The sequence below is a fragment of the Diuraphis noxia genome, unplaced genomic scaffold (genome assembly GCF_037042655.1).
Source record: "Diuraphis noxia isolate RWA-SAM2 unplaced genomic scaffold, SU_Dnox_SAM2 contig0005, whole genome shotgun sequence".
Classification (NCBI taxonomy): Eukaryota; Metazoa; Arthropoda; class Insecta; order Hemiptera; family Aphididae; genus Diuraphis; species Diuraphis noxia.
Window position 1 is genome coordinate 36,397,456 of NW_028301715.1, and position 26,423 is coordinate 36,423,878.

Consider the following 26,423-nt stretch of genomic DNA (forward strand, 5'->3'; position numbering starts at 1 on the left):
GTGGGTGTCGTCGTCACATATTGCAGTGTTTCAGCCATTTTTTTTTTTTGTTAAATGTCTGGTTTGATGCACATGGTTTTTACATTAGTTTTAAAATATTATGTTTGAATGCACTCACCTATAATTGTCTATAGGTACTGCAGTGCAACTTATCCTGCACGTAATGACCCTCAGAGAAGGATATAATATATTGCATAGTTGTTTATAAACTGGTGCACGAGTGCAGTGTTACGCGAGCCTTCTTTTTTCTCGATAACGTGCAAATTCGCGAAAAAAAAGTTACTCGTGACGGTAGGACATCGATTTCATGGTCAATTCTGTGACTGGTAGGGACTAACGCCGATAGCTGATTGTCGCCGTCAAATAACTTATAGCTGGTCAACAGTGACGATATTATTATGTTGTTAATAGATCGCTGGAATCAAAAACAATTATATTATTATATAATCGATTGCATGATATAGGTACGCGGGTCATCGCAAGATTTCTAATTATAACAATGCGCAAAATAATTTTTTTATGAACACAATAAATTACAATTTACTCATCAGATAAATTCACATATTATTGCATTTATCGTACATATCGCAATAACAGAAATTAATTCTTCACTTTATACTATTATTAATATTATTAATAGAGTACATAATGATAATAACACGCGTACATTATCATATGCGTATAATGTAGGTTCAGTACGATCGTGTGCTGATGCGCGTGCGCTCGCTTGTATAATATACATATAGTACACGCGTATATATAACAGTAGCGTAATAGTAGTAGTATAGTTGTAGTAGTAGTAGTAGTAGTAGTAGTGTGCACCGTAGTAGAAGACTTGATATAGACGGAATGGCGCATGTTTGGTGGCAGCGGCGGCGGTGGTGGCTTAGGTGGTGGCAGTGGAGGCGGTGGTCGTGACGGCGGCGGCAGGTAGGTCGTATTACGCTACAGCGGCCGCCGCCGATCGTATATACTACGCGAGCCGTTTTACGCGCGGCTCTGTACTGCGCCGCGCGTGCCGTGCAGCGGCCGTTCGGCGAGACGGTCTCGGCGTGGGTGGGTGGCCGGGTGGCCGTGTTGCGAGTGGGTGGGATACGGTAGTCGCGTCGCGTCGTGGCGCGCGGGAAGGTGGGTAAAAGGCTACCGAGCGAGTCTGCCGCCGCCGCTTTTCAGTACGTGACGGACGCGCGCGCATCGCGACACGACCGAGACGCGCGGGACTCTGCTGCAGCAGCCGCCGCCAACACCGCCGCCGAAACCGCCGAAACCGCCGGAACGTATCGCCGAGACGGACAATGTGAGTGGCGATTTTCTGTTAACGTTGTCGTTTTGGTTTCATTATCGTACCTAAATTGTAGTAATATTGTAATGTGGAATAGTAATATGCCCAGGGCCAATTTGGTCGCGACAAGTGCAGAACACGTTTGCCGAACTATTGTTATCGGTATGGACGGGTATGAAAACGGTTGCACTTCATATAACCCGCGGCTAGCAGTTCCCCGCAGTTACCTGCAGAACATGAGTAGAGGAAATCTCTCGACAGACTATTATAATTTATAATATTCGCAAAACGAATAGCTTGAACAACTAGCTGCGTGCATTGTGTAATAGTTTTATTGTAACAATAACATTAATAGTGGGCCCAGTCCACGCGCTTTGTTTTTTCGATAACTTAAAAAATCTCTCGCGTTTTCCCGATCTACGGGTGCCAAGGAAAATTTTGAAAAAAAATTAACTTTATAACAGAACGTCATTAGGACGAATTCTCGTGGAGCGTACCACTGATAATAATATTATGATATTGTAATAGCTGCAGGGACATATTATATTAATTTTATGTGACGCTATATATATTATAATATAAGTATTCTTGTCCTCTCGGAATTCGACGTCCAAATATTGATGGTCTTGTATACCGTAAGGAGATTTCCAATTTGAAGTCGTCTAAGAAATCACTATAATCACGTATATTTATCTATATCACAAGGTACCTCTATTCCGTATAGGACATCGTCATTCGGCTGTGTCGATGGTATTCTTATTCTATTTCTATCACTGACTAATTTTCAGTTTTTCACAATCTATACGCGTAACACTGCTGCAGTACTGGTAATTATAATAATATATGTTTATTTATTAAGTACAGTATAGTATTTAAATCTTAGCATTAATGTGAAAAACAGTTATGTTCAATTATAATTTGCGCCTTGTGTCTTATTAACTGACCAACCAATAACAAACCCGCACATACCCACCAAAATTTTCGAGCAGCGTGTTAAGTATACCTAATAAGTAATAAGTAATAGTTCAAACTAACCTCCCGACACGTCTTGCTGTTTAAGTCATCACTTATACCGCGATGATCACAATTCTTGTCGTATTTGGATACGTTTTGACGATTATAGAATATTGCAAATCGTATACGATAACAATATTTATTATTATTTACTTACACCCAGAAAAATAGGTTTTCTATGATGGCTGTGAACGGCTTGATTGTTGTACTTTTAGTAAAATGATTCAGTCGTTACGTTTATACACATCATAAAATCAATATTCATATATTTTCATTAGTAAATTATTTCGACGATAGCGGCCCATAATTCGGTATTTTGTGCGTACAAACTATACGTATTGTTTTAATAATCCGTAGTTTTATAATCTATTTGATTGGTACCTATATTTTTATTATTAATTTATTCGTTTTTGAAATATATTAAAACTTTTTGAATCGGCTGATGAAAAATATTATATTTGCTTGATTTTTCTATCAGTTAATATTTCTATTCCCAAGTAAACTTCAAATATGTTTCATGCAAATAGCATTAAGGATATTATGAACCATAAACCATTTGAAAAAAAATCTAAAACCACGTTGTACTCTTAATATTATCTAACCTTTCAACTATTTTGCAGTGAACTCGCATATAAATTTGTTTTAGTCATTAATCATTATACATATCAAGTATCAGTCAATTTGTATAACTAGAACTATGCACGTTTTTCATTGAATGGACAAAAATTAGACGCAATTACAATAATTTTATAGAGAATAAACGCCGCAAATCACCTAAGTATAGGTAGGTACCAAACTAATTTCCGTTACCCGTTGACCGCATTAAACATGACGAAGTATTGTAATTTAATGGGAATAAAAAACTACAATAATATTGTTGTATTTAGATTTCATTTTAATTAAAACAATAAAACATTTTAGCGCGATAATATTTTTCATATCAATATTGCAATCAATTTTACTGATAGTGTTCTTGCAGTGTAGTATTCAGCTGCATTGACTACAATAGCTGTTTTGTTAAAATATTATTTTCATGTTAAAAGTAAATAGTCACTATAATAAAACTGTATAGATATTATTATAAAAAATATTAAGTATGATGCAAACGGGTATTTGTGACTGTAATCCGGTAAACAATAGAAAATTCTCATTAAGAGCACTCCTGGTAGAAATATTATCCATATAAGAGCTGTTCTACAGTTTTATTTATAAAGTGTCTGACGATATCGTTTGAGCTTAATATTGGTTGTTATTTTTGTAATTCATTTTACAAAGCGGTCAAGTTTTTCCCCGACCAAACGGTATAATGCGTGACGATGATGATGATTATTATATTGTAAGGGTGTGCCAAAGTGTGTATTTTGATTCCGAGCACGAGCCTCACCGACCCTAACTGTTTGTTACAGATTGAGTTTGGAGAAGGGTAGACGGTTTGACGCCCCAATCCCCAGCCACGCGCTTGTACCGGTATATTATTTACGCACAGTTCACACAATCAACTCTCCGAAAACTCTAGACGACTATTATAATCATAATAATAATATACTTCCAACACTTATACGGAAGCAACATTTTTGAAATTAAAAACTTGAAACGGCTGCAACTTGTGTGAACTTGAAAACTCGTAGGTATATATTTTTGTATAGCTTCACAGTATTGCGCCATGTAGATGCAAAGACGGTCTTTTAGAAAAAAAATCTGCTGATCGTATAAACGTGTATTGAATATAAATCGGGTTGGGTGGTTCGATGATAGAGATTAATGATTTTAGCTCAATTAACGCATGCTATATGGATCACTATTTATGTATACTATGTGCTATATTACGGACTTCTCGCTTTGATTTAATAATACTTCGTTCGACTTATCTACAGCAGTAAAAACCAAACTACATACTGTAACAACCGTACGCACGTTTATAGGAATAAAAATCATCGATGACATAAGTTTATTTCGCGTCTCAATGTTAAAAATCGTACTGTAGACCTGCCACATATTATTGATTGATTAGTACTCAACGATGATTAATAAAAATAATTAAAAATAATAATAATAATGATTTTAATAATATCGGTATACATTATAGAATGAAAAAGTCGTATTATATAATATTGTTTTGTGTATGTGTTAGGGATAAAGAACAAAAACGGTTAGAGTACATATTACCCGGATAATGTGAACCTCATTCATATGGACAGTGTAATGTATACATTTACCACCTTAAATATGTATAGTATCCAATCAATTTATACATTATCTGGTGTGCTGTGGATAAAGTATTCATATAACTATAATCGTAAACTTATAACGTCGGTACAACACGACCAATGCATCAAACACTTAAAATGGTACAGATTATACAGGGTCTTGCTAGTAGCAAAAACCAAATTATACTAATATTCAAAAAAAATGTATTTATTATTATTACTATTAAACTATAAATTATATATTTGAACAATTTTACTATTTACTTAACTAAAATTTAAAAATGAAATACATTTATTAGAAAAATTTGAGTTCGGATAACATTTAGAATTACAAAGTATTCTCCCGAATTTGCGTTTATATTTATTTGTTAAGCATTTAGTTTTACGTAAACACTTCTTAAAAACTTGACTACCAGAAAAAAAAAAAGATTGTAGATTAGCTATTTCACGCAGAGATTTTTTTGTGGCTAAAACTTTTAAAATATCTATTAATGGTTCAGAAGATACAGTAAATTGATTTCTGGAATAAAGTTGATGAAGAGTGTCATTTTTATTTCCTAGTTCGTTATATTGATTATCATTTATCACTAATAGACACAATCGCAAAGAGTACATTCTAAGGATCACCTTTACTTATGTCTACTTCTGGTAGTTTGACTCGAACTGTGTCACCAACATTGCATTGTGGGAATTTGTTAATGGATCTGACTGCTTCAGCTGGTAGTAAAGATGAGAACAAACCAATTTTCATATCAGTACTAAACATGGCCATGTATGGAGATCTTTAAATGCCATCGTAATAGGTTCTATTTTTCATTAGCTGTACAAATCGTCAATCGAAGTCCCTCTGACCATGATTTACAGTTATTTGTTTTTATCCACGTTAACAACATATTTTGTATGTATTGGTTTACTCTCTCGACACTTCTTTGTGATTGACTGTGGCGTGGCTTTCCGTGAACGATTTTCAGTGTGTCCCACATTTCTTTTAAGTCTTCTATTAATTTATTTACAAACTGGCGGCCATTTCCAGATTGTAATATTATCGGAGCTCCGAAAATACATAATATGTCGATAAGATGTTTTGCAACTTCTGCTCTCTCTGTTTTTAATTATTTTAGTTGAACGAATTCCTGATATACCATAATAAACCGGAACTCTCCATCCCCCTGCGACTGCATATCAATCAGGTCCACTTGGCACCAACTATTCATTTCCGAAAACACCATTGGTTTAATCACTAGACCCTTGTTTTTAGATTTTTGTTTAGATTGACATGATTAGCAAAATGTTAAGTAGATAGATACTGCTTCTTGTGTTATATTTTTATACTTTTTTTAAATTCAGCATTCATGTGGTGTTTTCCGCCATGCCCAATATTCAAATGTACATCGTGTAGCACATTATAGATATTATTTTCATTAGTAACATATAGTAAAAAATGTTTTTATTACCTTCCAACAACCGCAATATTAATTTATCTTCTTCTCCAATAGTAATGAAGTCGTATCTTTTCAAAATTTGATATGCTTTGTTACTTTTTATTCCACTTGATCTCACATTTTTAATTTCCAAAACTATTTTGTTAACTTAACTGCCGATAAATAATCTGAATTATTATTTTTTTCATTGACTATTTTATAAAAACACTTATAATATTTTTTGTGTTAAGTCATTTTAAAAACCTATTATATGTATGACATGTGATTAAGACGAATTAGCACTGTACTAAATAGTCCGTGTGTTTCCTCATAAACATTTATCTACAATCGTTATTTTATCTAAGTACTAACCATATTTTGTACTTTACCCGTAACATATGTACGAAATGAGATTAAATATAATGTTATAGAAAGATTTTAATTGTGTGGAGGTAAATAATCGGTAATAATAGGTAGGTATAGTAGGTATAAAAATTGTTATATAATTATAAATTATAATAATATATTATATTCAGTGATTTCCATTTATAATGTGATCTGTGATCACGCATTATTTTGGGGTAGGTGATTATGATTGAATTAACTTGGTGCAGTCTCTATTAAATTTTTTAATCCTTCTGTATTAATTTTGATCATAGTTGAAAATTTAATGAAAATACAATACACTTATTATTTTTATTGAGTGAAGAAACTATCAATATCTCCTAATTGATCAAAATTGACTATCGTATAATTTATTTTCCATATCAGCCCCGTAATAGGCAGGTACATAAATATGTTATTTTAAAATCAGATCTGATTTTAACTATATATAAAAATAATAAAAGCCACTGATCCATAAAAGTTATTTAATTATCATCAGGATGCAGGAATTTTAATTTAAGGTCAATTTAACATCGCATATAGGTATATATTATGATTATTCACGATTTAAACTTTAGTACTTTTATCCCAAATAATGGTAGGTACCTATATAACTTATATTGTACTGCTACAGTCTAGGCCCGAGGTACAGTGGGGGGAAGGGGGGGGGGGGGGGTGAGACGGTGAGTGAAACCTTCCTAAATACAATCGTCCCCCCCTCTAAAAATATTAAAAATATTAGAAAGGCTTTTAGATAGGTATTTTTTTTAATGTATAATGCTATCTTAAAATTTATTTTGTCTTACCTGAAAATTTGGTCTGGCTACAGGCCTGCTACAGTCAATAAAGCACAGTGATTTATTAGTTTACAGGTATAGTAATTATGTGTAAAAATTAATTGATGTTATAAATACAAAAATACAGTCAAAATCTGAAGAGACAACAACTTAATCATCATGTTTTTATTTATATTATCATTATTATTATAGACTATTGACGTTTGATTTCGTGGCGGTAGTCGGCACACTACTCCATCAGTCGTGAAACACTCTAGATTGTTTGGTTTCTAACACGTTATTTTCGACAAACACGAATTATTGGTACATTATTAGGTGCGTTTTGTATTAGGTAGGTACGTCGTCGTACGTGTATACTACGTGCGAACGTTAATATATTATTAAATTGTTGTACAGCCGTTTGTACATATTATATATACATGCGAAGGGAAAGCGAGATGCTCGAACGCACACGACTTTTACGCTTAATTACGCCTCATACAATATATTTTCGTACCACATATTATTATATATTGTTCAAGAGTTTACTATATATTATATTATATGTGTGTGTACCCTACTACGCATTACACACTCTTATACGTGTAAACTACATGACGATATGATGGCTAAAATAATATATAGGTAAATGTATATAAAATGTTGTACAAGTAGAGGTTTCCGAAAACCCATTGAATTCTATAATGTGGCGATATCGCGGGCCATCGGATTTTTGGCTTCGAGACTTGAGCCATGTGTATCGCAAGGTCTGGAACGCGAACTACTCTCCAGGTCATTCCGCGAGCTCAACTGTAATACCTATATATAGCAATATATATTATATTATATCTAAAGAGAGTAAATCTCTGCCTACTCGGCCCAGGGTTTGTTGCTGCTGCTGGTACAGGGTTAAAGGAGCGAGTGTGGCTGTGGAGCGGTGTTGGGGGCATTGTCGAATTGCACTGTCGAAATCGGTCGGTGGGGCGTAAAAATCGATTTGGTGAAATACGTTTTTTCCCTTCGCGGCTCACCCCCACATAACCGAAGCCAAATATACACCCTTTCGTCATCGTGGTGAAATATCCATGGATGTATGATAGTAATATGAATTGATAGGCGGCAGTAGGCTTCTACAGGAGTGCTGTCGGGCCTTTCTTTGACAGAGGCAAAGAGTACCCAAGGGGGTGTAATATACTAATATGTAGCACGGTGGAATAAGGGCTTTTTTATTATATGTATATTATGTTATTATAATATATCGTAGAAATCGTAAGCCGCCGACGCATGAAGCTAACTGGATCGGTTTTATATGGTTATAATAAATAATATTTTGAACTTGGTTATATAGTTGTTAAAGATATAAAGTAATAATACTACGAGGGCAATCAGAAATAATATAGTATATCAGCGAAACATATTTTATATGTAGTCATCATATCATCAGGTAATCCCCTCACGTACCTTTGTCATCACTTCTCTGCGAATGTTTGCGCCCCATTAGCAAATTGATTTGAACGTTTTACCGGCCCTGTATTTTAATAATATAAACGATAATATATATATTATTCGCCTCGCAAAGTTTCTTTCTCAGCTCTCCCCCCCCCCCCCCCCCGTGGACCACTCTACAGTCAATGTGGGTTGGGCAAGGGATGTCAAAACCTCGTTTGCTGTCCTCCGTCCATGGCGTGTCGCTTTGATTTTTCAGAATAGAACCGTTCTGTCCCTTTATATTATGTATAATATATATACATAAAAGGTCCTAAATGCGGACAAAAGTTTTCGTCCCTTCACTCTCCGATCGCAAGTCACCGAGCTCCACAAAGTCGGAAACATCGTTCATCTTCTTCACCCGTACAAAAAGAAAACGATCTGCAGCGCTTCGAATAATAATCATTATTACTATTTAAAAAAAAAAAAACTTTGAAAATCGTTCTAATTAGATCGTAGGTACTTTATTTACAGATTAATGATATACCTACGCGCTGTGTATAGATGAATGATATTGATGTACAACATCATTAGTAAACTAATATATTTATATTTTCGATTCAAATGCACATTTGCCAATAAATATACATAATATATATTTGTTACTCGTTAAATATGTAATTATTTACAACGAATTTTTGAACATGACCTTTTAATATTTAGTCTTAACGTAGAGCTGCGCGACAATACATGTAATTATAACTCACATAATGCTCAGTGTAAAAACAAAAATGTATTTTTTGATATATTTAACAAATGCGCTTATTCTTTTGTTCCTCTGTTCCTCAGTCCTCATACAACATAAAATCTCACCAAAACATCTTTCTTATAAGTACCTAAATTATAACATTATTATCGCGCGTGTCGTCTGTAGAGAGATCAATAATGTACGACTTGGAATATTCACAATATAAGTGAAATATATTGAATAACAGATACATGTAGTCAATGTTAAAAATGAAGGCGTCACAAAAGCTAGAAAATAAAATATTATTTCAGAAGAGTTTTGCAACCGAACACGTCATCAACAATTGGTTTCCGTTAGAGACGATGGCGTCGAAGACGCGAAGATAAATAATTTCTCCAAAAGTCCAAACGAAACTGTTGCGTCGTCGCGTCGACTTAACTTGGCAAGAAATCTCTTCTCGTCTTCCTGTATAACTTTTATATTATTTAAAATTATAGTTTAAGATTAAATATACGTCAGTAGTTGGCGGGGTATGTTGTACAAAAGATGATAATATAAGCTGTATTTCAGTTGAAAATGCGCGTATTGCGTACTATCTATTATTATACTGTTATTGTATACAATACTTAGGCAAATAATTTTTCAAACTCGAAATTGAACTGTCAAAACTTTAGCGTTTTGTTCTACATTCCCATACAATAATATAGTTGAAAACCAAAGTGAAAATTATTTAATTATCTGTAGGATGAATAACTAATTATTTAAACAGCTATTTATGTATAAAATATTACATATATCAGTGCAGCGATGGAATGAAAAAATAAAAACGTTATCATCATTCGAGTGTATAATATTATTTTCAAATTTGTTTTTCCATTAAATACGAGCCGCATAATTTGCATTATTATCGCCACGATAATAATATTATGATAATATGGTCTTCATGGGTTGCGGCCGTAAATCGTTTGGTAAAATGCAATGCAATTTCCAACAAGTCATAGTTGTTTAAAGATCATGTACATAGGAGGTTGGCGATGTGGAAACGAACGACGAGATAGAGGAATGCGTTATCGCCTTACCGCACGCCCGTCCGCAAAGTTTATGTACGATTCCAACTCAAAAACCGTTTAATATACGAACGTGTTTGTGTACGAAATTACCACATATATATATATATATATATATATATTATATTGTTATTGTAGACTGTAGTATCATCTACGTGGTGAGATATAAAAATAATAACAACGATTATATAATTATTTATTAAAAACGATCATTTAACTAGAGGAGGAGTGCTTTGATCTTACAAAAATAAAGATTACCTGATTTTATTTATAATAAAAAGCAAGCGCTTCAGACATAGACGTTATAAGTGTATGAGAATACATAATAATTATACTAATAACATGATATTTGTAACTAACCTATAAAGTTATTTTGTATTAACCTAGCATACGCATCCCCTTTTTCTTTTAATTATGAATTAATTTCAAAAGCTTATTTTTGTAAATTATAAGTGTACTTGAGAAAAAGTACAGTTTTTTTTTACAAATAGTTATATCATAGTTATATCATAGGGAAATTCAAATTCGAAAGAGATATTTGTTATGTTATAACTTTAGGGTTATAATTATTTGAAAATTAAAGTAGTTCATATTTTATTTTACATGAAAGTTGAATTTTGTATTTTTCAAAAATGTTCGTGTATGATAAGACGATTGAATTATATATTATAATATAATATATATAATCGTTGTTTAATATATAATTCAAACCATTATTATAAAGATCGTCATTATCCTTAGAACATAAAATTTAATATCTCAGAAACGAATTTCGATTAGGGTACAAAACATTTTGAAAAAAAATAATCTTCCTATAACAATGTTTGGTAAAAAAAAATGTTAAAAAATCATAATTTGAATAAGTGCATCATTATAAAGGATAAAAATGGGGATGAACTTGCCTGGTGAATCACCCTATATAATAATGTATATAATATATATATTATATATATATAAATATTATCATCGTAATAGGTATTTAAATATTTTAATCCAACGATATTAGAAAGTCGTTGAAAACGGAACGATCGCGAAAGCTGTTGTATGAAATATCCACGCTTTAAGGTTAAATGCGTATTATTATATTTACTCGGTATGTATATATACTTACTCGTATTTATCATACATGTCGCACGAGGAAAATAATGTTCACACTCGGCAAATCGAAACGATAATAATAATATGCTCGCAGCACCAGTTCAAATATACCATTATGCACGATTTATGCGATAACGACGCAAAATAATATTTTATGGGAGAAAACAAAAATATGTATCCCGAGTGTATATAATATATTGTTATTATATTATATTGCAGCACGTCGGGTGTTAAAGACAAGTGTAGTGTCGCAAAACTTAAAAACTGTCACGGAACATCCCGCATGGAATAAACTAACGAGCAAATCAAAATATTTAATTATAACATAATATGTATATTTTGGTATCAGCTAACTGATGTATATTATAAATTATGAATTATTATATGTATGACGTATATCTCACGTACCCACTTGTATCCACTGAAACAACGCAAACTGCTGAACCACGTAACTTGTTTAAAGCAAATACGGAATGCTATATTGACTTGTCTTATTATAAAAATAGTTAGGTTAGGTATTAAAGGTCAAGTAAATCTATTGATTGTAACAAACTCTTAATTTATTTTAATAAATAATTAACAATTTCATCAAACATTCATGGTTATTTTATCTGATTCATACTGTGGTAGTCAGGTGAAATTATGATATGCTCTTATACTTATTAATAAATTATTAAATCAAAATATATTTACTAGGTAATTTAAAAAAAATTTAAAATTTAAAATCGCAAATTATAGAACTGTGCATCCAGTGTGTGTGTGTGTTGTGTGTGTAAATTTAAAACATTTAAATTTAAATTAATTTAATACTTATACAAAGATAAGAAAATATGGTAAATTTAAAATTATCAGACTTGTGTGAACAACTAATTCACAATATTTTGTTCAAATAGTTTACCGATACTACAATGATCGACAGACATGCTCAGCAACAAAATATTTTTTTTTTGCCCATGGCGGATGACTAAGTAAATTAAATTTTTTTCCACAATGTATACAAATCAACGTTTTCCACTTATAACTTATAACAACAATAATATAATAACACTAACCTCACCGAGTACTTACGCATAGACAATAATATCTACAGCAATAATCAAATGTATAAGGGGTTCTTTGCAACAACCAGGTAAGTTCATATTATATTGAAATTGTTTAGGACGACCATTTCAAAATTCGTTATCCCGTTTATTATTACCATAATAAAGAATAAAATACAACTAACGAAATGTAGGTACCTAGGTATGAAAACTCAATAGAAAAATGGTTATTGAACCAATTTTATTTAAAGGTATTACATCCATAACCATGAACTCATTTTCATGGAAAAGTCAATTTCAGAAATACTGTGCGCTTCGAGCATTATACAGGTTTTCGGTGTTCCGTGATTCCGTCCTCCGTAAAAAAATTTCCATTCAAAAAACTTATCAATAAAAATATTTTTTATTATTTTTTACCTACGGTTATAGAATATATCATTTATTTACATGATCTTAAAACTTCGATGTATTATTCACTATATCAACAGGAAAATGCTAAGTGTTATTAATCGTAAAATAAACTGGTAGATAAGTTAAAAAGTTAAAAAAAAACTTTTCATCGAGTTTATGTCCCCGTCGATAAGTCGCAGCGAAGATGGGCATAATACTAGTAGGTAGATGCATTATAATTATAAATATATCAAATAAAAATACGATCATTATTATTCATCATCAATGTCTAGTGGCGGCGTGATAGGGTGTTTCATGAGGCAATTGCCTCACGACTGATTAGGTGGTGGTACCTCCTGAAATGGATATTAAAAAACACATAATATGGTCAAGTGGTCAACTATTTACTAAATACTATTTATACTAATTATATAATAATTTGTATCTCACGATTACTGGAAATACACTATGTGTAGTGTGTACAATAATGTGGTATCGTGGTAACAGTGTAACATGAAACCGGAAACTCTATAGAGTTGTAATGTTATTATTTATTAATATATTATAAAATATAAGTAATGAAACACAAACATAAGTAACTTTATTATATTTCTGATAGGTACTAACATGATCATGTAAATTATTGTTGTAGAATTGTGAATTGTGGGTGTGGGGGCAAAGCCCCCTCGGGTCTGTGTGATAATATTTAGGCGGTGGTGGTCGAGCATCTATACGTTTTGCTTCACGAGATAAAATAGTTAACGCCAGCACTGAATTGTCGGACATATCATAATAGTACATGTACATCTCTCCGAGATTATATAATATAATATGAATATATTATAATATATTATTATTACTATTATTATTCAATCGCTTTGTTCCGGCGTTTCTTTATAAATAATATCGCACTAGTATAATTAGGTTTCGTTTGAATGTTATAGTATTTTCGCTATACTTATGTTTATTTAACTCAGATATTTATTTATAGTAGGTACCTACTGTTAAAAATATTATTTTGAACATTTAAATTTAACATTTGCACACATTTTTCAGATCTCGACTTTTGAATCTTGATTTCTGCAACGAGTATACTATAAGTACTTTCTTTCCCATCAATCTTATGGAATCATGATGTGTAGTATTGAATGCTCAAAAAAAAAAAACTCAAATTTAATCCAAAATTTCATCTTTAATGCTTAGTCCAATTATTTGGCTTTATACCTTTTGTGGTTTGATTAGGTATTACAATTTTCTGGTTAACTGCATACCTGTATAATATACTGTTAAAGTGACTTGTTTTATTGAAATTTTTAATTGTTTCACTATGTTATTGCCCGACTTGATACATTAGTTAAATTAAATATCAAGACACTAATTATTATTGATGTCATAATTAAAAGTAAGAAATCGATAAAAATGTGAACGCAACAATTTAAAATAATAATTTAACTACAGAATAAAATCTCACTAATGTTTATCGATTGACAAAAGTTTTAACTGTTTTAAGTTTAAATAAAGCTAAATTATAATGTAAATGTCAATATGGACGACGAATGGAAAATTATTAAACATTTGGACTTTCCAGAAGTGCCTACCCATTAGACGTATCAAAACAAATTATCTCTTAACAATCGTTCAAATGGCTTACCAAATGAAATTCAATTACAGCACTCAAACTAATTATTTTTGAGATGATGTCTGTTGCTTAATTTTATTAACGCATTAAAAAAATAAAGGCATTTTATCACAGATTAAAATATAATACCACTTTAAAGGCTAAATATGGTATAATATATAACTATAGTTTATACAGATAGAATGGAAATAACAGAAATGTTTAGACTTATTGGTAAAAATAATTAAAATTGAAAAGTGAATAAGATAAAATATGTGTTTTTGATATCTATAAAAATGTTTAATCCTCAATCATAATAATATACATGCAATTGCATTATTTATATTAAAATGTTATATTATCAAGTCCCTGTAATACAAGGTGTGTAGGTATTAGGTACCTATAATACTACATAATAATTTAAAAAATAATACTAACGAGAAAAATTAATTAGGATATTTATTTCTTATACATTACATAAAATATTCATGAATCGTATCTAAAATATAAGTGTGAGGCAAATCGTTGAAAAAAAAATCGTTTTAGTAGTCCTTAACATCGGTACGTATTATACTCGTAAAGTATGCACCTGGAAATATCTATTGTGCAGCGTAATTAGGTCAAGAAAAACATATTAATTTAGGTATGAAGTGCGCATATTGTCATTTATATTATCTGGAGTTTCCCCATTATGAAATACTATGACAAAAAAATCAATGACACAGGGTGAAAATAAATAAATTTAAAAACACATGTAGATAGCTCAATATGGATGTTATACTGCAGTAAACTTGCCATACATTGAATGTATCCACGTCTTTTCTTGTTTACTGTAAGTTATATTCTATGATTAATGACAGTGGTTAGGGAGGTGGTATTTTATAGGTCGTTCCGCTTAATTTCTGTAAGTTATATAAGTAGATAAATAGTGTAACCAATAACCATATTAATATAATCTTGGTTGATTGGACCATAAACGTAATAATTAAATGTAGTCCTGACTTCTTGCTACATATCATAATAATAATATAGGTACCATAAAGAGCCCTTTCAAAACAGAAAAATTAATTAACTATAGGTATGGCATATTATATTATGAATAATTTTCTAAAATTGAAATCTTTGGATTCGTCTCAGATTCTGCTGCAGGTTTGAAAGTTGTCTATCGTGTGCTGCCAAAAATCACCGGATATCCGGTTATAATAAAATGTGTCAATGATAAAAAAAAAATATAATATATATATATATATAATAATATTAAACCGGTGCTTAAATGCTTTGTTTTCAGTGTGATTCCAGAGCCAGTTAGTTCTCCCTACATGCGTGTGCTGCAACACTTCCGTTACCATTGTCGACGACGACGAAACCGAAATGGCAGTCGTCCGGATGGCCACAAAACGGTTTTTCGCCACCCGCGACTCCATCAACGGCAACAACGTTAAGAATTATAATATCGCCGCCGTCATCCTGTGTATCACAACTTTAGTCCTGCATTCAGGTGAGTCATTTGAAAATGTATTCTTAATAATGTGCTAGCCATTCTCGTGTATGTTTGAATTTTATCTATTTTAAATATCAGACAAATTAAACAATGGTTAATAATAATGGTGGTAATCGTCTAAAAAATACTTATATTAAAAATAAGATACTTAGGTATGTTTAAAAACAGCTTTTCCTAACAAATTATAATTATATAATTGTTAAACTCCACAGCTGGAGAAAACTGTTTCTTCAGTACATCAAATTAACGAAGTGAATGCGTCGTAATCCATCGTTTTAATCTAAACACAAAATAATAAATTCACACATGTTAAACGTTAACTTCCGATATAATTGGATATTTGGATCCATTTAATCAAAAATAATAAAATGTTCTTCTATTTTTCTGATATATTTGATTTTTCATTACTTTTAGTCTTTTTAGTCCGAAAATAAAATACCTATAACATGTTCCATTTAAAAAATTTCAAACTTCTGGACATTTTATGTATATCATATCATAAGCTCTCAGAGATAAAATTATACAATAAGGTTCAATAATATATTTTTTGCCGACAAAATACAAGTTTGAAGAGCTAAAAAAAGTACTGCAATCATAGCAAAGTTTATTCGGTTATATTTGAATTACCCAAGTGGCTGCACTATTTTAATCGTATATAATATGATGAGGTCCAACTTAAACTTGATAATTCGGTCCACAGAAGATAAATGTTTGAATATTATTTTAAACTTTAAATCAGTTACAATACCAATCCTCAAAATAAATTTACGATGCAATACAAAATGATATATTCTATTTCAATATTATATTATGATTATTATGATTCGAACGGTAACTGAGATTGTAAGTACCTACATGGTAATATATATGGAAACACTACTACACAAAATAAACAGATCGATAATATTATAATAGTAATAATACTTAGCTAACTATTGTGAGTGTTTTATCGGGCAGCGATCAAGACGTATTATGAATGGGTAATAAATACCTACGCGCATAAACTGTGAAGTTTCTCTTACACGTGTTTTCTTGTTTAATGCTCACAGAAGTTTGTTATACACGGCCATTGTGTGCATATTATTAGGTCGTTATTCAAATTTTCGACTGCAGCACTCATCACAGACCAAATCCTAAATAATGAGTGAACGTCTATAATAATAATCAAGAACTACGTTATAAGATTTAATTATGTGTACCTATTAATATTTTTTTTTTCGGCTTTGGACATTTTCTGGGGATATTATTATCGTATGATGCGACACTCGTAAAGTTCGTTATAATGTAATATTTAGGTATTTTATCTACAATATTGAATATACATATTAAATTATAATTATAAAAATTTAAATTTCATTATACAAAATAAACTTATTTGAAAGGGTTGAAGCGTAATCGCCGTACAACATTAGATTACAAATGACAAAAAAAGGAAAAACAAAGTAAAAAGTGATAGTAAATAGAAACAGAAACGACGAGATAGACACATCGAGCGAGGGAGAGAGAGAGAGTGAGAAAGAGAAAAAAGGTTTTTTAAATACCCTAGAATGCCTGCCATATTTCACGTGGTATCTGAAACAGTTTTCGCCCGTAAATGATAACGTCATGCCGCTTAGTGTGACGTTCCAGTAAAGTGTCGGGCGTTAACAAAATTATTAGGATACCCAGCCAGTGATTTATAATTAAACTTAAAACTACGTCGAGTTAAATCATATTTACTTCTGTTTTGCATTTATTATCTCACTGTCGGTGTATATCACATCACAATTATTAAACAGCAGACGGCGATAAGAGCTTAACATATTAAACACACGTTACTTTTTCATATACTCTTCGGTTTCTCGTACATTGACTAAACATGGCTTATCCTTCACGTGTTCGTACATAATGATAATATCATACTATATTACGAGTACACGACACTTCTTAAATACACTTGCTACTTGCTGACACGATTGTTTTTGCAAATGCGTTTCACGATATCGTGGTTTTGTGTACTTATTCGATTTTAACATAAAAATGGTATCGTATCCCTATCACAGCTGGTTGACGTTGACGTTGATTATGATTATTATAATTTAGGTACCAGAAATATACTTTTTTGAGGAGGGGGACTAGTAGGGGATTTAATGTTAGTTTTTTAATATAATGACCAAAAAAAAAATCATTTTATTTACATCTCATTGGAAATAAATTCTTTCTAATAACGACAGCGATAGGGGGAACGGTTATCCTCCCACCGTAATAATACATCACTACATTCGCTAGATAAAAGGGTGCTGTAAGTTGGTAAGATCGTTTTTTTATAAATTGAACAAATATTGCGTATTCACGTCTTGTCAATCTCGATCACGATTTATCACTTTTTTTACAAAATTTATAAATACACAACACAGTGTGCAACCACAATTTACAATCAGAAATTCAGAACCTAGTTTTGGTTTTTTATTTATTAATTTTTAGCTTAATGCGTGAATGTTGTATCAAGTGCGCGTGTAGCTCTGTTATTATGGTCAGGTAACAGCTGATAGAAACTTGAGACCGTTATAATAATGTATTGTGAAGGGAGTAGCGACTATCTTTCGTTTTCTTAAAGTATATTTGCGCGTATAAATTGCGTTTTTTCATTTAAATAAACCACACATTTAAATGATCAATTTTGTTGTGTTTTTTGAAGTTTTCTGTAGCTAATTGGAATATATAAAATAAAAACTATAAAAAGTAAAATACATAATACCTATTTAAAGTAAAAATTTGTAATAATTTAAAAAAAATTAATAAATTAAATTCCTCAATTATTATTGCGATACTTTGATACTTAAGTTAATGGTAGGTGTATAACATGGTTGGCTTGAAAAGTTTATTCTTCTTACTAAGGAAAATAATTATAGTCTTAAAAAGTTGGTGATGACATATTATTATAGTATTTTCAGTCGAAAAAAAAATCGAAATTCGTCTTAAGGCATATAATAATATAAGCTACCTACAACATAAAAATGATCGTATTCAAAATAAATCGTCTTTTTGCCTACTCCATTACACTTTCAATACAATTATTTTCTAAAAGCGACTTATCAACTTAACAAAAGTCGCCGATCTCGTTGCAGCCATCTGTCATATTATCTTGTCTCGTCATTGTCCGCAGTTCGAATGATGTGTCGTCTGACGACGTGGCTTAACGCGAATATAATCTAAAAATAGTATATATTTATAGGACAAAATGTTTTTTGCATTTCAAACTCTGCGATTGTATTTCTGATGTTATACAACTTTTATAATATATATAGAAGGACAAGTATAATATACATTTTTATGTAGTCAACTGAGCATAATACATTATTATATATTATCACATAAGATAAATATGAGTGGCTTACATGTACTATTTAAATTTAAATACAAAATAAAATGTTCTGTTTGATAAAAGATACATCCCATTCTTAGCTATTAAAATACAATTTTTCCGACCACCCAAACGTATTTTTGACTATAAATTATTTGTCTAAACAAATGCTTCTTTCTGAAAAAAAAATTTTAATAGAAGTGGAGTGATGTGACCTAATATTTTATATAAACAAATTTTTAAAATAAAATTCAGGTGTGTTACTATTTTTGACTCTAATAAATCTAATCATTGATCCAGATGTACATGATATATGTTCATTTGACAAATTGGTGTATAGATTATATTATATTATATTCAAATTAAATCATTTAAATACGCCGTATTATTTTATATGGTAGTAACGATCCATCCACCATATCTTAAGGTTTCTTTGGATAGTTTCAAAATCCTTACCTATATATATATATTATGTAAGCAATATTATATAACTACCTTCTGAATTGGTGAAATATTTGGCTCACCACGAGTAGACGATATTTCTGACAGTAATAACTCACTCCGGAGCATAACCAAAATATAAATCATTAGCTGATTCCGACTGAGATCATTGAACGGAATTCATAAAAAGGGGGACAAATCAATTCTTAAAATATTCGGTATAATGTTAAATTGGTAGGAAATTTCACACCATATCTAATAGTCACGCAGTTGTTCTGGTGTTATTATTCTTTAATGAGTTATAATTGTCAAATTCGGTTATGCGAACTAGTCAAATTTCATGTCATGTTATGACTGTTATGAGAAACGGAATAAGTCATAATATTAATTAATATTATATTAATATTAATTAATATTATATTAATATCATAAATTATAAGCGCTAAAGGGAACAAGTCATTAAAACAATTTATATAAATTTAAGTTCAAAATAATAATTTTAAAAGTACCTATATACAATTATAAACAATCCACATGTTAAAATCATAAAACCTTAGGTTATTGAAGGATACCTATAACCTGTAGCGGAGGTCGGAGGGAATAGGTCTATATCTATTAGATTTGGTTTTATGATGTCTCTCATTATAGGGATATTTACGAAAAGAGATTCGAATACTGACAAAACATTACTTTACGCAGTAAGGGGTTTTGATAATTTTTAAAACAGATTCATCACCTATTAAATATTCGAAAAAATTATAAAAAATGTTTTAATCGATTTTTATCCATTAATATTACAATCATAATAGGTATGTTACTTTTCTTTGGTTATCTCAAAATGCAATATACAAATAAAATCCACCAGTACATTTAACATCAGTTACTATAATTTACTATGCTACTCGCCACCCATATCTTACAGATTGTTCAATTAAGTTGTGAATTCAACATTCTTGTAGCTCTTCGTGCGTGTGTCAATGACAAAAAGAGTGTATACATTTTTAATGTATCGAGAATGCATATTATACAGTACAATATTATATAAATTATCTATCGAGTAGGTACATTAATATTATATTAAGCATAAATTAAAACGATCGACATTGATTTTTCTGCTTAATTATCATATTTTTGTTTTTCGATTGCCACCGAAATCAAGAGCCGCGGTGAATATATTATAATGTTATATAATATCAAGTAGGTATTATATGGTATAAATGTATAACATATATAAACTAGGATCGTGGAACGATCTAGGATTACGTATAAAACGATTTAAAGTTTTATATGACAAGTCGTTTCTCTTTATAGCTTATTGGTATAAACAGAAACTCACACAAACCCTATTAGAGGATGCGTGAGTATCAGAGTCTCTGATAATAATAGTAAAAAATTCATAAAACGAGGGACACGTGTGCGTAATTTTTGCTCTGCAAAAACGAGTGCAGTGACCGACAATCTTTTTTTTCACTAAATAAAAGTTAATGTAGTGATTTCCATCTTTTACTTATTTTTACCTCAATGTTTGATTTTACGTATTGTAGGTATTATTATTTTATCTGTATTTTTTTAATACTGCTTAGTGTGATGCTTAGGTATATATCTACATTGTATATGGTACATATTACCAACATAAGTATAAATGTATGTATAGTCCAATAATACAGGAAAATGTACGTACAAACAAATAATTAATTGAAATAGTCGCATTAAATTTACATAAGACTGTTCATTTTTCTTAACTAATAATACATTTAAATATATATATATGCATTGTATAATATATGCATTTAATATAAATTTATAACTTGGCTATAAAAAAAAAAAAATTTTTAAATACATAAATATCTAAACCACAAGAACAAGTTTAACTTCTTATTACATTTCAACTTGAGTTATCATTTATAGATATGCTATTATTATTCGGAATTAAATTCTCTATTTACTTTCAAAATGTTCTTTATTTTTATAATTTCCGGACCCTAGTAGAAGGCTGTTATCATTTTGTTATCGATCATAATAGCATATATAATTAAAATTTTACTTTATTATCATAATATATCATTGTATCTCTATTATTGTTGTATTACCATGAAACATCATGAAAATATTTATTAGCTATTACTATAATATACAGAGAGAACGACAAAATAATATTTTAAATTTTTAAATGATAGATTTTATGATTTAAAACAAATGTAAATGGCTAATGTATTACAATAGTAAATTAAACTATAGTTTGTTGATTAAGTTAATGAAGATTAATTTAGTTAAATTTAAAAAAATATAATCAAACTTATATAGGCTATAGTTAAAAAATAATGTCCACATAACACATGGGGCTTACTGATTTATATACTATCACTATCATACATTTATTGTGTTACTTGTACGGCATAAAAATATCATAGTGCATTTTCATATGAAAGTTAATAACCCAATATTATTTGTTGAAATTAAGAGTTAGTAAAAATTAAATTTTTTTCTTATAATAAATGCATGTTATATGTGTCAAATGCATAATAGATTTATAAAATAAACATAGAAATAAAAACGTGAAGTAACGAAACCACTTATATGGCTGTATGATAATATTATGTATACATGGTACGTTGCATTACTATAATATATACATATCACATTTATTATTATATATTATTTAGCAAGCGGATTAACAAATTATATTATATTTTCACCTAACCTACCACCTATAATCTATATACACTAACACATTGTAGATATTTTTATAATCATGATAATAATAGTAATTTAAAAGGTGGCTTGGTGTGGCCCGGTTTCTACACTTATAGCTTGCTTACGCGTTCTATGTGTGCATGCCAGCCGGTATTACTATACTTCCTGGATGGGTGACCACTGACCATCCAGGATATTTAGCAACAAAATCCTTACCTCACATACAACACATGTTCCAAACCAATCGTTACCCCTACAAACAACTAATGGCAATATAGTTTCCGGGCTTAGAATTAATTAAAGAAAAAATATAATAAGAATGCGCACATCATATACCAGCCATAGTGCGTCTTACAGTATAGGACGTATCAATATCATAATAATATAAGTAATAATATACGATATAGTAAACCATAAATACATAATATAATGTATGTAATATACCTGTAATATAGGTCCTATATTATATTATATAAGTAGGTGGTGTATATAGACTATTTTAACGACGACGATGCGTTATCCGTAGAAAAAGCTAAATCAGCATTATGCGCACACGCACACTCACACCCACAACCCCCATCCCCCTTATACACACACATTACATGAAATCCGCAGTGTCGGCTGAGCGGTTATATACGGATGGATATACGAGACGAGGAGGAGCCGCGGACCAAACGTTATATTTCTCGGGCTGCTGCGGCCGTTTACAATATTATATATTATATAATAATAATAATAAGATATACGAAGCACTGTGCGGTTTGGGCACAGAATCTACTGTACGACTACTATTATATTTTATATATATATTATGTACGGGGGGGAGTGATTATCGGTGGCCTGAAGGGCGGAGTCTGTGTGCTCAGGGTCGCATATCCGGGCGCGGCGCAGGGGCGGTACCGTTTTATGATCGATATCGTGACCACATTTTTCGGGTAAAAGACGCCGTCGACACCGAGTCCGCCCGACAAACGCCACCAAGGGGATGCGATACGTATATATATTATATATATATATATACACGCGCACACATTTAATATAATACATGTATTGGATAATATCGGTGGTTAAAAGGTTAAATTCTGTGGTAAGTCATAAGAAACACAATTTTATACGGGAGATACTTTAAAACATGATATTTACCACTATATACGTATTTAATGCAAATAGTCAATATTTATTTATTCTGTGATAATTGATGAACCTGCAGTAATTTTAAAGAATTTAGTTAATATTTTTAAAAAGATATTTAGGTATTTTAGAACTTTTAAAAATTGATATGAATAAAACGTTTCGTTTGAATGCAATAATGATAAGAATTAATATGTCACTATATAACTTTATTTATATAGATCACCATTAGTCAATGGTTTAAGACGTAAGTATTCAAATAAAAGAAAGTTAGAAAAATATAAACTTACTATATGTAGATGTACCTTAATTATTTATTATTCTAACGTCATTAAATACACCTATAACGATTTAAGCTGCTTTTAAAATAACGAACGACGATTTTGCAGTTACCAAAACTCCAACTATAATATATACACATGTGAAAAACCGCGGCCCACGTGGTGTTATAATTACTACCACAGTTGTAAACATGATATATACATATATTATAATATTATAACTATATAATAGTATATTATAATGATTTCACTTCGACTTCATCAGTTTCTCGGCTTTATATTGTGTATAATTATGTACTTGCGCAAAAGTTACCCCCGACAATAGCGAGTTTCTATATTCGAAAGTGCAGACGTCGAGACCTATAATGGCATCGGTACTCGGCTATGCTCCTTATACATACTGGCATACTGCAGACAGTGCTCATGGTTATGGCACTTTGATTATAGGTATAAAGTTTTATTGTGTTGTATACATCGTGAAACATCGCGTATTTAAATGGACGTGAATTTTGATTTTAACAAATAGTTTCATTGATAATCTAGTTGATTGTCTCGTTACTATTTCTTCGTTACAGTTGCGACCATTGTGAAAATTGGCCGATTTTTAAATACAGGCGGGCTTCGCATAATCGTTTAAAATTATTAATACCTTGAACATTGAATACATTATAATATAATATTATTGATATAACAGTTAATAATATTTGTTTGGAAAATTTAATGTATAAAATATGAACTGTGTAAAAGATTATTTTATGTTATGTACTTTTCGAGAAATTCCACGAAAAATTTAGAATATGCGTACATACCCATAAAATGTAGGACAATAATAATATTAAGAAATAATAATATGTAATATGTAATTATTGTAGCAAATTAATTACATTTTAAGTTCGTATGTATACTATACTGTTATCAGTGTTACTTTTATTATATTATACAATATAATAATATTATGTAATAATGTGATTTCGTATAATTTAATTGACTCAGGTACGTCTGCAGGTTAAAATACAGCATTTTGTTACGTAGTGTTTCGTTAAAAATCTTTCTAATGGGGCCAACTCAATTTTGTTTGTAATGATTATGAATTACTTTAATTATGATAATATACACATTGCGGTGTACGATATGCACTGACATAGTATAATGTTATAACTATATAAGAGTTACCAAATATAATGAATATTGTACTGTCGTCAACTGAATGTAACATAATAATTCATATTATATTTTAATAATATTCTTATGAATTCAAATAAATATCGGAAAATAACTGTTAATAATCATAGACATTGTAAAAAATATACAATATTGGTTCAAAACTGCAGGCTTCATTATTAAACGTTTTCCGCCATTTCAACTTATTTAAGTCCATTACATTTATTTGATTTGACATGATGGACGATAGCCCGATTAAATTGTATTACAGTATATTTTTGTATCTAAATTTTGCTAAAATACAGCATATAAATACAGCATATAAACATCTAAGTGAAAAAAACAAATTTGTAGTTTGTTTCAATTATAACATTATCTGTTAAAGTAGGAGAAGGAGTAGGATGGATATTGAGTATATATTTTTATTTATGTATAATACAGTAATATTATAGGCGTGTCTGCGTATGTAATAAAGTATCCGATATGATAATATATACATTAGACCATGGTGTATTGTGTAGTTTAAACGGACCGCTTGTTGAACGTGTATTATAATAATATAATATAATGTCCTGCGTGACCGCCCCGCAAGACTTGGGGTAATAACCAACAATGATGATAACAGCAATATTAATAAAATAATTAATAATAATTGTCGAGCGATGAGAGAAAAAACTGCTCATAAATGTTTTTGGGGGACGATGCAAATAATTAACGTCCTCTCGGTACACCCTATAAAATATATTGTTTTCATATACGAGTAGGTACTGTAGAATATTATATACATTGCCACTATTTTTATTTTTTATACACTATTATTATTATTATTTTAATACGTGTAACGTGCGTCGACGTCGAACGGTTCATAAATCATATTGACTGTATTATACGCGTTTTGTTCAGTATAATGTCACGCGTATTATTATTATGTATATTATCATGCACCCTCGACAGATGTATATTACATATTATATTATATTATAGTAAGTAACTATATAGTGACGGAAAACTTTCAAAAATGATCGACCAAATTATACACATCACCATCTCGAAAGTATATAGGCAGTACAGTGGCGTCCGCAGAGGGGGGCTAACGGGCTGTAGCCCCCCCCCCCCCATTGCCCTCATAAGTATTACTTAAAAAAAAAAAAATGTATCAAACTTCAACTGTCGTCAGCTATAGTAAGCAAGACGAAAATTAATAAACGTCTTACCAGAATAAATTCATTTAAAAAAAAACATTGATTTGCATACCAATTTTCGTAAAAAAATTAGTAATTTTTTGGTAAAAGTATAAACTACTTGTATGAATGACCTGTATTGAATTTTCAAGCCTTAGCTATACAAATTTAATATTTTATAAATTTTAATCTACAAATTAATTTTTGTGGTTTTGTC

The 26,423-nt window shown here is 30.6% G+C and overlaps 1 protein-coding gene and 1 pseudogene across 3 annotated transcripts in view; one reads left to right on the forward strand and one right to left on the reverse strand.

Moving 5' to 3' along the window:
• The first annotated feature begins 1,073 nt into the window (after positions 1 to 1,073).
• The window catches only part of LOC107172235 (protein Skeletor, isoforms B/C), a 104,714-nt gene continuing 79,364 nt past the window's right edge, over positions 1,074 to 26,423 (forward strand). The window contains exons 1-2 of one of the 3 annotated variants that reach the window (XM_089228395.1): positions 1,074 to 1,297; positions 15,762 to 15,971. In XM_089228395.1, coding sequence (XP_089084521.1) covers positions 15,845 to 15,971 — 127 coding nt within the window. In that variant the 5' untranslated portion in view covers positions 1,074 to 1,297; positions 15,762 to 15,844. Of the gene's footprint in view, positions 1,298 to 1,375; positions 1,605 to 2,092; positions 2,110 to 15,761; positions 15,972 to 26,423 lie in introns of those variants that run through there. The other 2 variants (XM_089228396.1, XM_089228397.1) reach the window with 2 other exon arrangements.
• Positions 4,768 to 6,847, reverse strand: LOC149055248 (uncharacterized; annotated as a pseudogene).